The sequence below is a fragment of the Anolis carolinensis genome, chromosome 5 (genome assembly GCF_035594765.1).
Source record: "Anolis carolinensis isolate JA03-04 chromosome 5, rAnoCar3.1.pri, whole genome shotgun sequence".
NCBI lineage: Eukaryota > Metazoa > Chordata > Lepidosauria > Squamata > Dactyloidae > Anolis > Anolis carolinensis.
Window position 1 is genome coordinate 108581690 of NC_085845.1, and position 14263 is coordinate 108595952.

Sequence of the window (14263 nt, forward strand, 5' to 3'; positions counted from 1 at the left end):
GGTTCGAGGCCAGGGCAGTAGAGCCGGGGCAAAACCCCCCGCTCCCGCCAGCGTTCAGCCACGTCCAGTGTGGAGACCCCCACCGCCAACCCCATACCCCAGAGGAGGCGAGGAGGTGCCGATGCAGTTGGGCAATGTGCGTCCCAGACTAGATGCCGCCGAGAAGGCCCGTCGTCAACGCTTAAACCTCTGTTGGTACTGCGGGAACGGGGGCCACTTCGCCAGAGAGTGCCCAGCCAAAGGGAAGCCTGCCGCCCGTCTTGCGGCGGCGTCCTCCACGGAGACGAAGGCGTCTGAGCCGACTGGCACACAGCCGGCGGGGGAAGCCAACGACCGGGTGTAGAGAGGCTCGCCAACCCGGTCAAAAAATCCATTCAAGAGCCGCCAACCGGGGTCCTGTTCCTTCTCGTGGTCACATTATGGTCAGCAAAAAGGGGACCCGTCATGATCCACGCCATGATAGACTCTGGAGCTACCAACAATTTCATTGATAGAGAGTATGCCGACTTTCTGGGATTGCAATATCATGATTTCAAGAATGCCCGTGTGGTGCAAGCCATAGACGGCCGCCCCCTCAAGACGGGCCCCGTAAGTCAGTGGTCGGAACCCACCAGGATGTGGATAAGGGAACATATGGAAGAGATTTCCTTCTTTGTTACCGAGGTTCCCCATTTCCCTGTGATTTTGGGAATTCCATGGCTGACTCTCCACGACCCTAACATCTCCTGGTCCAACAGAGAACTGCAGTTTGCTTCACCGTACTGCCAAAACCATTGCCTCGTAGCCAAGGTCTGCCATGCCACGGACACCGAGCCCATCATCACCTTGCCAAAGAAGTACTCCGAGTATTGGGATGTATTCAATGAGAAAGAAGCCGAAAAATTACCCCCACATAGACCTTATGACTGTGCCATTGACTTGGTGGAGGGGGCCCCGATCCCGCGAGGGCATCTCTACTCCCTGACTGAACCAGAGCAAGAAGCTCTCAGGGAATTCATAGAGACAAACCTTCGCAAGGGATTCATCAGACCCTCTCAATCCCCAGCCGCCTCCCCAGTGATGTTTGTGAAGAAGAAGTCAGGGGAACTACGCTTGGTGGTGGACTACAGAGCATTGAACAATATCACCAAGCGGAACAGCTATCCCCTGCCCTTAATCTCGGATCTACTGGATCGGCTTCGAGGAGCCAAGGTTTACACCAAGCTGGACCTTCGGGGGGCTTACAACTTAGTTCGCATCAGGGAAGGGGACGAGTGGAAGACCGCCTTCCAGACCAAATTCGGATTATTCGAGTCCCGAGTTATGAATTTCGGTTTATGCGGAGCTCCCGCAACGTTCCAGCATTTTGTCAATGACATTTTTCAGGACTATCTAGACAGGTTCTTGATAATCTACCTGGACGATTTTTTGGTGTTTTCTAGATCACAATCAGAACATGAGAACCACGTCAAAATGGTGTTACAACGATTGCGGGATCATGGACTTTATGCCAAGCTGGAAAAATGCGCCTTTGATCTACAAGAGGTAGATTTCCTTGGTTACCGCATCTCGCCTCTAGGGCTTTCCATGGATCCAGCCAAGGTTTCAGCAGTATTGGAATGGCGGGCGCCAACTAACAAGAAAGAGGTGCAGCGTTTCTTGGGGTTCGCGAACTATTACCGCAAGTTCATTCCAGATTTTGCCCGCTGGTCCGACCCCATCACTAGCTGCATCCGTGGAAAGCAGCCTTTCCGCTGGACTGATCAAGCAGAGAAAGGGTTCCAACAACTAAAGAAACTATTCACCTCCCAGCCAATTCTACAGCACCCAAATCCTGGAACCCCTTTTGTTGTGCAAGCGGACGCCTCAGATGTGGCAATTGGGGCTGTACTCTTACAACCGGTGGGAGATCACCTCCATCCCTGTGCCTTTTACTCTCGTCAACTAACCACACCAGAGAGGAATTACACCATTTGGGAAAAAGAACTACTGGCCATAAAGGCAGCCTTTGAAACTTGGAGACATTGGCTAGAAGGGGCCAAATTTCCCATTGAAGTCCACACTGATCATCGTAATCTAGAACATCTAAGAACTGCCCGCAAACTAAATCAGAGGCAGCAACGTTGGGCTTTATTCTTCGAACGTTTCGACTTCCAGATTCATTATGTGACCCCAGCCCAGACCAAGCAAGCAGACGCCCTGTCACGTAAACCGGAATACGCTGCAGGACGCAAGGAGACCTTTGAATCCCAACTACTACAACCCGAGAACTTTGCCACGCTCACAGTGGGGAACACCAAATCCATTCCCATTGGTTCAACTTCCTCTACTCCAGGACCCCTCTGTGCTCAAGAAATCAGGGCTAGTCAGCAAGCAGATGCCTGGGCGCAGGACCAACTTCGCCAAGGTCTGCATTTTCCCTTTTCGCTTAAGGATGGGCTGCTTTGCTATAGAAATCATGTTTATATCCCACCCGGACCGGGCAGGGAAAAAGCGCTTCGTCTGTGTCATGATTGCAAACCAGCAGGACACTTCGGACTATTTAAAACCATGCATCTGATCCTAAGGGATTTTTGGTGGCCCAAGATCCGCAAGGATGTGGAAAAATATGTCAACACCTGCCCAGTATGCCAGCGCTCCAAGATAAGAAGGGAGAAGCCCTCAGGACTTTTACACCCCCTTCCTACCCCATCTCGCCCATGGGAAATAATTTCTGCGGATTTCATCACTGACCTACCACCTTCCTGTGGATTCACCACGATCTTAGTGGTGGTGGACCTTTTCACCAAGTTAGCCCATTTCATTCCCTGCGAAGGCCTCCCCACGGCCAAAGAGACTGCGGATCTATTCCTTCAACATGTTTTCAGACTACATGGATTGCCCAAGAGTTTAGTCACAGACCGTGGATCTCAATTCACCTCTCGTTTTTGGAAGGCGCTACAAAAACTATTGGGCATAGACTCTCGCTTATCTTCAGCTCATCATCCCCAAACAGATGGGCAAACGGAGCGCACCAATGCCACTTTGGAGCAGTATCTTCGCTGTTATGTAAACTACCAACAGGACAATTGGGCTTCTCTGTTACCACTGTCTGAGTTTGCCTACAACAATGGAGTTCAAGCTTCTACAAAAGAAACGCCGTTCTTTGCAAACTACGGCTTCCATCCACGTTTCTTTCCCCCTGTCATTGAAACTTCAGAAGTTCCCGCAGCAGAGGATTGGCTGCAGGAACTCACAGCGGTACAACAACTTTTGCTCCAGCAACTGGACCAAGCCAAGGAGGACTATAAACGCCACGCTGACAAACATCGCCAGCCGGGCCCCGAAATCAAGGTAGGAGATCGGGTTTTTCTGTCCACTCGCTTTCTGCCCTCCCACCGCCCTTGCCGGAAGTTAGATGCCCGTTTCATTGGCCCCTATCCAGTGGTGGCGCAATTAAACCCCGTGACTTTCAAACTCCAACTTCCGCGTTCAATGCGCATTCACCCAGTGTTTCACCGTTCCCTGCTCCTTCCGGCGGATGGTGTGCGTCCTGATACAGACCAACCGGCCCCCCCTCCTGTTTTGATGAATGGGGAGGAGGAGTTCGAGGTTGAGGACATTTTGGATTCTCGCTTTCACCGCCGCCGCCTACAATATCTCATTGACTGGGTGGGTTTTGGCCCTGAGGAACGCTCTTGGGAAGACGCCTCCACAGTCCATGCTCCTGAGCTAACCCGTCGCTTTCATCAGACCTATCCCGCCAAGCCGCGACCTCGCGCCTCGGGGAGAGGGCCCCAGTTTGGGAGGGGCCTTGAGGAGGGGGATAGTGTGATGACCCATGGGCCTTGTAGTCCTGCTCAGGACATGGTAATTCCTGATGAAGATGAAAACTTGGGTTTTTTACCTTCCCAGTCTGAACTGGATTCCTCTCAGCCAGATCTTTCCCAGGCAGATCTGGGAACCTTGCACCTGCAAGAAAGTTGTCTCCCAGAAGTATGTCAAACAAGCCCAGAGCCTACTTCTCCCGTGTTCTTGCGCCGGGAGTTTTGTAAACAACAGAGAAGTTTGGATTCAGCTTCGCGCAGGAGTGCAAGAATTGCAGCTAAGAATGTAGCCAATTAAGACTGCTTCTCGTGAGAATCTTTAAGGAGTTTAACATCTGGTCTCAGAGTTTAGCTTTCGTTTCTGATTCCCAGAGAACTGCTTCGGTGGGAAAGTTAGACTCTATATAGGTGTTTTGCCCGCGTAGTAACTTCGCGGAGTCAATTCGTCAGCCTACGGAGCGAGTTGTGTCTGGACAGCGCGCTCCGATTCAAGCCTCGCTCCTGCTCAAGCCTTGCCTTGCTATCCAGCCTTCGCCTTGCTTCCCAGCCTTTGTTTATCTACGGACTTTGCCTTGTTTCCCAGGACCAATCCTTGCCTTGTTCCACGGATTTTACCAAGTTATTCCACGGACCTTGTTCTTGTTCCTAGTTACCTTGTTCCACGTTTTAAGCCTTGTTTCAAGTATCAAGTTATTTCCTAGCCTCGCTCAAGTTTCATGGACTAAAGGACCTTGTCATCTCCCCTCACTTTGCTTGTCAAAGTGAGTGTTTCGGTTATTGGATTACAACTTTGGACCTTAATATTTCATATTGGACATTATTTCTTTGGACTAATTTTGACCTTTCCTGGAAGGTCTGCTTCTGGACTATCTTTTACATTTGCTTTTACTAACTTTATATATTTCCTTAATAAAGATATTAGATAGAATCTGGCCTCTGCGTATGGTTATTGGTGCTCTGTAGCCTGGGTCGTGACATCAGAACAGGTACATCAGTGGTTCTCAACTGGTGGGTCCCCAGGTGTTTTGCTTTACAACTTCCAGAAATCCCAGCCAGTTTACCAGCTGTTAGGATTTCTGGGAGTTGAAGGCGAAAACAATTGGGGACCCACAGGTTGAGAACTACTGAGGTACATTTTAAAGTGTAATTCCAGCCAAAAATATTTTTTGAAAAAAGCTTGAAGGTTATTTTTGCTCATTTAAAAAGGGGATCAAGATGATTCCCAATTCTAATTCCATCAAATGAACAACAATAAAAAAAATATTTACCTTGCTGAGTATCCGGTTTTTGAGTTCGATTCACAGTGAGGTCTAGAGGGCTATCCTGTTCTTCCTGAAGTGAATTTTCTGTTTGGTTCATTTGAGTATCTTTGCGTATCAGACTCATATCATATGATGAACCGTTTCTATTTTCTTGCATTTTACTGCTTTTTGAAATGTATTCAATTGCAAATTGACGGATCATCTTTTTCATTAATTCCTGAGCGACTAGGGGAATGTTAGGATCACAGTTCTGAGGAAGATCTGTGGGGAGAAAACAGATAAGAAATGTACATGAAGTACATGTTGACCCAATGGAATATTGATTATGTATAACTTTTCCGTAAGTCAGAAGGAGAAGAGAGATCAATCTCTTTCTTACTGGCACTACAGGAAATACCTACAAATAGGAGTTTAAGGGGTGGATCCCGAAAGAGAGACCTTGTAGGCCACATTTGGAAATCTCACAAACCAGAGTTTTCCTCTCCCCAGAGCTGTTTAAACCAGAGCTGTGAGGATTGTGTTTGTTATTACTGAAGTTTATCTTTGCAAAAATTAATCATTCAAGAATGGCTAATTTTAAAATTATTAATGACAAAAATAACATTGTCAATTTTATCATTTTCATTTTAAAATCTGTTACATTCTGCCCCTTCTCATTGGGAATTCACTTGTCCAACCAGAAAAATGCACTGAGGAAGTTGTCCAATCCATGACTTTAACCAAAATGTATTTATTGAAATTTAGATATAATGATAACTAAATTGGCATTATTGTCTGTGAGGTTCAAAATGTAATCTAGTTCAATGCCACTTCACATACCCTAATATTAACCTCCCCCTTTCAAAGAGGTTTTTCCCCAAAATGGGTTTGCAGTACACATAACAAAAAATATAAGAGAATATCGTTCACCCACATCAGACTGGATTGAAATTAAAGATTAAAATCAAAGTGTTTCGCCGAAAAAGCAAGAAACACACAGTTGATATCAGAGTTGAGAATTAGGAAGACGACATTGGAAAATAAGGAAATCATGATACCTGTAGGTCCTTGCAGCTTAAATGGGATCCCTGCAACTGATGACAATTTCTATATCTCTACTAAAACAAATGCATGGTCTGTATTGTATAGATTTTGCAGGTTCACACACACACTCACACAAAATTCTGCAATCACATTATGTTTGGATGCCACTCTGAGATTTTAGATAAAGAATGCAAATATTTAAATAATATTTCACATTGTAGCTTAGAAACCTCCTTGGAAGGTGCCCATATAACCTGAAACATTTAATAACTAAAACATTGTGTTCATTTGTTCAAAACTGTTGGGTCTATATTAAATTTATTTTGTTATTAAATGAACTCTTTATGCGGAAAAAAGAGATGAGAAACAATGAATAAACATGAGAACAAAAGACATATTGAAGGGAGACAAATTCTGGAGGGAAAGCACTCAATAGAAGAGGAATATTCTAAAAGGCACATCTACACTGACCATTTAACACAGCTTCAAGGGGACTCCAAGATGCAGCAGCTTAAAAAAACACGCTGCCAATGCATGCCACAGCACAAATTAGGATCTTTAAAGTGCAACAAGCCAAGTCAGACAAAAGTCCGAGTTATATTACTTAATGCACTGAAATCAGCAAGCCCCCAATGTAAGACACATTGCAGGACAAAATCGAATCTGCAAAATGGGTTGATCTTTACTAAGTTGACAAACAGAACATACGGTGAACAGAAAAAAGGATACAAAAAGTCTATATGAAGAGACGATACTATGAAATATGGTTATGCATACATGCTGGAAATTGAGAGAAAATAAGACTACCTATAATGACATTCTGTATCCTAACCATGATTATAATTGTAATAATATTACCTTTCTTGCGAAAGAGTGCATTTAGGTAATTCTCTGCTTGGCACTCAATTTTATCAGTGTTGGACTGGCCCTGAGATGATAATTCCTCTGTAGGTGTTGACTGCAAAGAACCAATAACTGTTGTATGATCCTGGAATGTATAAAGAAAACCCAAAAAGCTATATATGAGCTAACTTGGGAGAGGGAAGAAGAATGACAGAAGCTTACAGTATTTCATCACATAATAGTTAATACAGTGTAATAGTCGCACTCCAATTTTGGGGGGTTCAAAACCAGAATTTTTTGCTTTTCTTGCATAATAGCTGCAGCCCTGATTCATCGTCCTAATGAACTGCTTTGCCTGCCTGCCCCTTTTAAGGTATGGCACTTCTTTCATTCACTCAGTTGTCTACCCAACTGCCCGTGATGTACTTTCGAACTCATCAACTGAAAGGCAGGCAAGCGGGCAGGTGTGCAAGCAGGTGAGTGAGAGAGTACAATTTCCCTGTGGGATTCATGAATGAGTGCAGGAAAAGAGTCGGATGAATTTAGAACTCATGGTGGACCGGGCGCACGAATGAAACAGCGGCTTGGCTAGTTTTGGACACTTTCCGAAGTCACTTTGTCAAAGAAGTGAAGAAACTTACAAGTAATCAAGAAGGATTTTTGTTATAAAAATAGCATATGGACATTTAAAAATTCTGAATAATTTGAATTCAAATAAGAAATGGGAAAGCATTGTCTCAAGCCTTTATAGCACAAATACTTACACTGACTGTTTCTTTATGTAAATTACAAAAGGAACATGTTTCATCCATAGACCAGTCAGTCACATCTTCTGGTTCACAGTCTGGGGTGGGGTGGGGGGAGAAGTAAATGCAAAGTGCAAGAATTAGCTTATTAACTGTGAGACTTGCTACCATACTTTAATGATTATTTTTCATTTGAACTCTCATTATCAGGAAGACATCTATAAATTGTAATGTATTTCCAATCTATAATAGTTTTCCCACCAATAAATTGTACTGGATCCAAATCACATTAGTTAGTCATGATTGACTCAGACTCCACTAAATTTACTGAGTATGTATAACTTAAATCAGTGGTTCTCAAAGTGTGCTCCGCAGAACCCTTGGGGCTCCACGAACCATACTGAGGACTTTGTGCTTCCCTCCTTCCCTTCAAGCTTTCCTTCTTTTCTGCTCCTCCCCCTCTCCTACCTTCCTCTCTCTGTCTTTTTTCCTTCCTTCCCTCATCCCCAAAAGCCTTTTTTCCTCCCCTCCCTTGCCACCAGATTCTTTCCACCTTGTCTTGCAAGGGGGGCAGTGCTCATCTCCATTTCTAAGCCAAAGAGCGCCATTACCTTCTAGCCAAAGCGGTACCTACTCACATTTGCATGTTTTCAAACTGCTAGGTTGGCAAAAGCTGGGGCTAACAGCAGGAACTCACTCCACCCTGCGATTCGAACCACCGACCTTTCGATCAGAAAGTTCTGCAGCTTAGCGGTTTAACCCATTGCGCTAACGCGGCGCCTCACATTATATATTACACTAACTGTGCCTGGCCACGCGTTGCTGTGGCGAAGTATGGTGGTATGGGAAATAAAGTATTGAGGAATTGTTGGTAGTTAAGGTAAAGGGTAAAGGTTTTCCCCTGACATTAAGTCCAGTCGTGTCTGACTCTGGGGGTTGGAGCTCATCTCCATTTGTAAGCCGAAGAGCTGGCATTGTCCGTTGTCATGTGGCATGACTGCGTGGAGCACCGTTACCTTCCCTCCGGAGCAGTACCTATTCATGTAGTCTCATTTGCATGTTTTTGAACTTTAGGGTTGGCAGAAGCTGGAGCTAACAGTGGGGGCTCCCTCTGCTCCCCCAAATCAAACCTACGACCTTTCGGTCCAGAAGTTCAGCAGCTCAGCGCTTTAACACACTGCACCATCAGGGGATATTATTTCCTAAAGCTTGTGAATATACAATATTTCTGATTGTGTGTTTTTTTTGTCTGTTGGAGGCAAGTATGAATGCTGCAATTAGGGGAAATGATTAGCATGCAATGGCCTTGGAGCTTTAAAGCCTGGCTCCTTCCTCCCTGAGGGAAGTTTTTGTTGGGAGGTGTTAGCTGGCCGTGATTGTTTCCTGTCGGAAATTCCCTTTTCAGAGTAGTGTCCTTTGCAATATTTTATGTGCTTCTACTGTCTGTGGCCCTCAGAAAACAGAGGATTTGCCAGACTTTGGTGATGGGAATACTTTGCTGGGAGGTGTTAGCTGGCCCTGATCGTTTCCTGTGTGGAATTCCCCTGTTTTTAGAGTGTTGTTCTTTATTTATTGTTCTGATTTTAGAGATGGTATTGTTCTGTTTTATTATACCATAGTAATTTTTATATATTCTGATTTTAGTGTTTTTGAATACTTGGAGCCAGATTGTATTCATTTTCATGGTTCACAGCAACACAATAATAATAATAATAATAATAATAATAATAATAATAATAATAATAATGATGATGATGATTATAGTAATAATGATGACTTTGGTAATACACACTGCTTCACTCCCTTCTCAGCTTCCTTTCTGGAAGAATCCTTTCTTGGGAGGTGTTAGCTGGCCCTGATTGTTTCCTTTGTGGAATTCCCAATTTCCCTGCTTACAGAGTGTTGCTCTTTATTTACTGTCCTGGTTTTAGAGATTATATTGTTCTGTATTATTCTACCACACTAATTATTTCATATTATAGTAGAATCTCACTTATCCAACATTCGCTTATCCAATGTTCTGGATTATCCAACGCAGTCTGCCTTTTGGTAGTCAATGTTTTTGTAATCAGTGTTTGAAATTCATGGTGATATTTTGGTGGTAAATTTGTAAATACAGTAATTACTACATAGAATTACTGCGCATGGAACTACTTTTTCTGTCAAATTTGTTGTATATGTTTTGGTGCTTAATTTGTATAATGATTACCTAATTTGATGTTTAATCGACTTTTCTTCAATCACTTCTTATTATCCAGCATATTCACTTATCCAACGTTCTGCTGGCCTGTTTATGTTGGATAAGTGAGACTCTACTGTATATTTATAATCTTATATTATCTGCTTAGAACTGGATTATATGAGGCCCCTTCTACACAGCTGGATAAAATGCACACTGAAATAGATTATATGTCAGTGTGGAGTCAAGATAATCCAGTTCAAAGCAGATAATATAAGATTATAAATGGGTTATATAGCTGTGTGGAAGGGCCATGAGTCTGAATAATATGTATTTCATAGGTAGTGTGGAAGAGGCCTAAGTGAGGCCTAACTCTGCCTGTCCCCTTGGCTGAGTGGGTTGCTAGGAGACCAAGAGGGTGGAGCGAAGCCTTCTAACTGGCAGCAATTGGATAAAAACAATTATTCCTCTCCCTCTAATTAGGACTTTATTTTTCTTTTCTTTTGTTGTTTGAACATAGAGACGCGGATGAGGGGTTATGCTGTCAATTTTCGAGGTTGTGGGGTGTTTAGTTTTGTTGTTTTGTCCTAGGCTGAAATTTCATTACCCTTTTATATATACAGATTCATATATAATAAAATATATAAACATTTCTTGGGGCTCCTCAAGAAACATTTGTTTCCAAAAAGGGCTCCGTGGCTGAAAAAGTTTGAGAACCCCTGACTTAAATCATTCTAGATCCAACCTACTACTGCATTCTTCCAGTATAGGCATATTTGAATAGTGAAATATAAATGTGCTAACAGCAATTTTAACTTTTCTCCCTTTTACATTGCTTAGTCAGTTCTCAATTCTACTGGTTGCTACAATTTTTTCACCAAGCTACAGAACTGTAACCAATAAAGTTCAACATCAACTCAAGTCATTTCTAACTTAAATATTTCTTGAGATCAAGAAGGCAACAGGACTTGGGCATAGTTGCATCTAAAAAGATAAGCTGTGACTAAATAGATCAGCCTATGCTTTTCGTAAGGAAAGTCCCAGGTTTAATGCCAGGCATCTCCACACAGCGATGACAGGTATAATATTTGGAAGATTGAGCATAATCACTAGTGTAAAGGTGCAGAAAACAGTGTAACAACTTGCTCCTTTCCAAAGTCAAGCATCTGAATTTTTATCAAAGAATGCACTTGAGATTAAAAAGATCAATGATAACATGTGCATGCACTGATTGGAGGCCTCATCACACTTGAGCATTTTCCCACTTTAATCCACTTTAAATGCTGTGACTGCTTCCTGCTGAATTTTGGGGCTTGTAGTCTAGGGAGGCCAGAGCTTCTCTGGATGAGCAGTTTAAAGGTTCCTCCCTAATGTACAAACCCCAGAATTCTGCTGTGACTTCCTTCATCTCAAGTGTGATGAGGCCCAAAGTCTAAACATATTATGATATGGCTCCTCCCACAATTTTCTCTTCTTAGAAGATTTTTTTTTTACATTTAAAAAGTATTCTCTACACTGTTTTTTTTCCTGTAGTACCTGGAAGTTTCAAACAGAATGACATGTATACAGACAAAAATATTATCTCAATAACATAAGAATGACGGGCCATACAAAGCACTCATGACTTTGTATTTTCCTGGCAGTACTGTTGCAGTTTTCTGTATGTAAATGCTAGCCCTGGATGAATTGTCCAAATTGTAATTATGTATTAAATTACATAGTTATTAGAAGTCTACCACTTAGTTTCCATCTGTTGAGATACGACCAGCTAAACATTAATCTAGATTTGTTTATCAAATAATGCTAATAATTTACCCCCAGACTAAAAGACAAAACAGCAAAAATGTCATACACAAGAGCATTGTCTACTGGAATCTACACTGTGAAATTATCACCATGGACATTTTTAGATGTCTTACTTTCAGACTAGGGTGAACCTTTTTAGATCTCACCACTACACTATGATAGACATTCTCCTACTTTCAGAAGGAAGGACATTACCTATGCAATTGAAATATATACTCTACAATTAACATGCCAATTGCAGACATCTACAAATGTAGTTACTACAGTAATTCAACTCTCTTGTAACACAGGGGTGCAATGGCGGCAGTACAACATCCCTGAAAATTGTCAAGCAGAAGGACGCTATCCCCTTGAATTTTCATATACTGTACTAACAGGTTTTTCCCTCTTTTGTGTGCTTTAACTATAATAATATTTGTTTCCACACACAACTCTGAAGATGATCTGCTACTTGATTCCTTTGATCAGGTAGTGTTCTTTATCAACCAAGCCAATACCTCAAAAGGAATTTTACTTTTCATTTCTTGAAATCTGTTAATTGAATATATCATTTTGAACAATTTGCACATGATTTTTTCCCATCTCTAATAGCTGAAATATTTTCTTTTAATTGCCAGCTATACTCTGGAGACTTGCAAATAAAAACAAAAGTTTCTGCCATGGGAAACAGTAACAGACAATCTATATATCGTCTATATAATAAAAGTCAGTGTTTGTGAGTATGTATGTATGTATCTGGCCGGGCAGCAGGCTGTGTATTTTTCTGAATTGGGCTTCGACTTCCACAAAACATGACCCCCACAAACAATGGACCTGGACTAAACTTGGCACACAGACTCTCCATGATCCATTTTATGTCCTGGTGTGGTTTGGGGGAGGATGAACCATGGACGATGGGATTTGCAGAACCTTCTCCTGCTTCCACAGACCACTGCAACCCGCACCAATGACGGACGTGGACCAAACTTGAGACACAGCCCCTCCCCCATGGCACACTTTACATCCTGATGGGATTTGGGAGAAGATGAACCATGGACAATGGGATTTTCAGTACCTTCACCTGCCTCCAAAGATCACTGTGACCCCCAAAAATGACAGACCTAGACCAAACTTAAGTCACAGATCCACACATGACCCACTTTACGTCCTGGTGTGGTTTGGGGGAGGATGGACCATGGATGATAGGACTTGCAGTACTTTCACCTGCCTCCAGAGACCAATGAGACTCCCACTGATTACAGATATGGACCACACTGGGCACAGAGAACCCCCATGACCTATGAACATACTTGAGGGGTTTGGCGGGAGGGAAATGACCTTGATTTCTGGGAGATGAAGTTCACCCACATCCAGAGAAATTGTGACCTACACCAACAATGGGCCGGGATCAACTTTGGCACAGAAAACCCCCTTGAGCAACTGAACATACTGGAAGGGTTGGGGGAGGGGGAAATTGACCTTGCATTTTTGTAATTGCAGTTCATCCGCATCCAGAGAACTCTGAATCCAGCCGATGACAGATCTGGACCAAACTTGGCAAACAGACTCAACATGGCCAACTGGCAGGGGGTTTGGGGGCAACTGACCTTAGATTCTGGAAGTTGTAGATCACCCGCATCCAGAGAGCACTGAACCCAGATGATGACAGATCTGGACTAAAATTGGCAAACAAACTCAACATGGCCAACTTTGAATACTGGCAGAGATTTGGCAGTGATTGACCTTGAATTGTGGGAGTTGTAGTTCGCCTGCATCCAGAGAGCACTGAACCCAGATGACAATGGATCTGGACCAAACTTGGCATACAGACTCAACATGGCCAAGTGTGAATACAGGGGGATTTGGGGAGGATTGACACATGATTTTGGGAATTGTAGTTCACCCACACCCTTATGCATTTTCCTATGAGAGCATTAATAAAAACAAAAGCAAAGACAGACATTTTCCTAATAAACAGCATTGCAAATTACTAAACTGATATTAGCTAACATCCAAAACCAAACAATTCCTTTTTCAAATAGCCCGGGCATTGCTCGTTACCCAAACTAGTATTTATAATAAAATGCATCAGCAAAATCCCTTAGTGTTCAAAAGAGTACTTTTAAGGTGTCCTATAATTTAAATAATATTTCAAATAATTGTTTACCTTCAAATAAACTGAGGTCTCTTCGTAGCCTTGGTCCATAAAGCCCTTCTAAAATACTTTCAAAACCTAACAAAAACAAAAGTTAAAACATTTTTTTATAAATGATCAGATATTTTACAATGCAGTTTTCCATATTTAGTAACAGTTGAGAACACAGTTATAATGACTGTATAACCTACCTTCCATATATGCTGTTAGGTATCATCAAATATACTGAAGTGGACTTCATATAGAAATCAAGTTACCTTTACACATAAATACGCTACTACACTCACACACACCACTTTCCAAGTGTATATGAAAACTTTGTCTTGGTACATAACCTATTTAAAATAGTAAAAAAAAATTGCTGTTATATTATTTTATCACACACAACACTATTGTGTGGGACATTCTATTCTAGTGCATACAATATCTTTCAGGAGAATAGGGATTTATGAGTGAATGAAAATGCAGTCTGACTCATTAATTCA

General features: G+C 42.5%; 1 protein-coding gene across 6 annotated transcripts in view; it reads right to left on the reverse strand.

Annotated features, from left to right (window-relative positions):
- lcorl (ligand dependent nuclear receptor corepressor like) overlaps positions 1-14263 on the reverse strand; it is a 78422-nt gene that overhangs the window by 41724 nt on the left and 22435 nt on the right. For 5 of the 6 annotated variants that reach the window (XR_010006589.1, XM_062982120.1, XM_016993901.2 and 2 more), the window contains exons 2-5: positions 13791-13856; positions 7678-7757; positions 6929-7058; positions 5054-5308 (exon numbers count right to left, since the gene is read on the reverse strand). Coding sequence is in view for 5 of the 6 variants with exons in the window: in XM_062982120.1 (XP_062838190.1) it covers positions 5054-5308; positions 6929-7058; positions 7678-7757; positions 13791-13856 (531 nt within the window). In the remaining variant the exon portion in view is untranslated. Of the gene's footprint in view, positions 1-5053; positions 5309-6928; positions 7059-7677; positions 13857-14263 lie in introns of all 6 variants that reach the window. The other variant, XM_016993900.2, reaches the window with a different exon arrangement.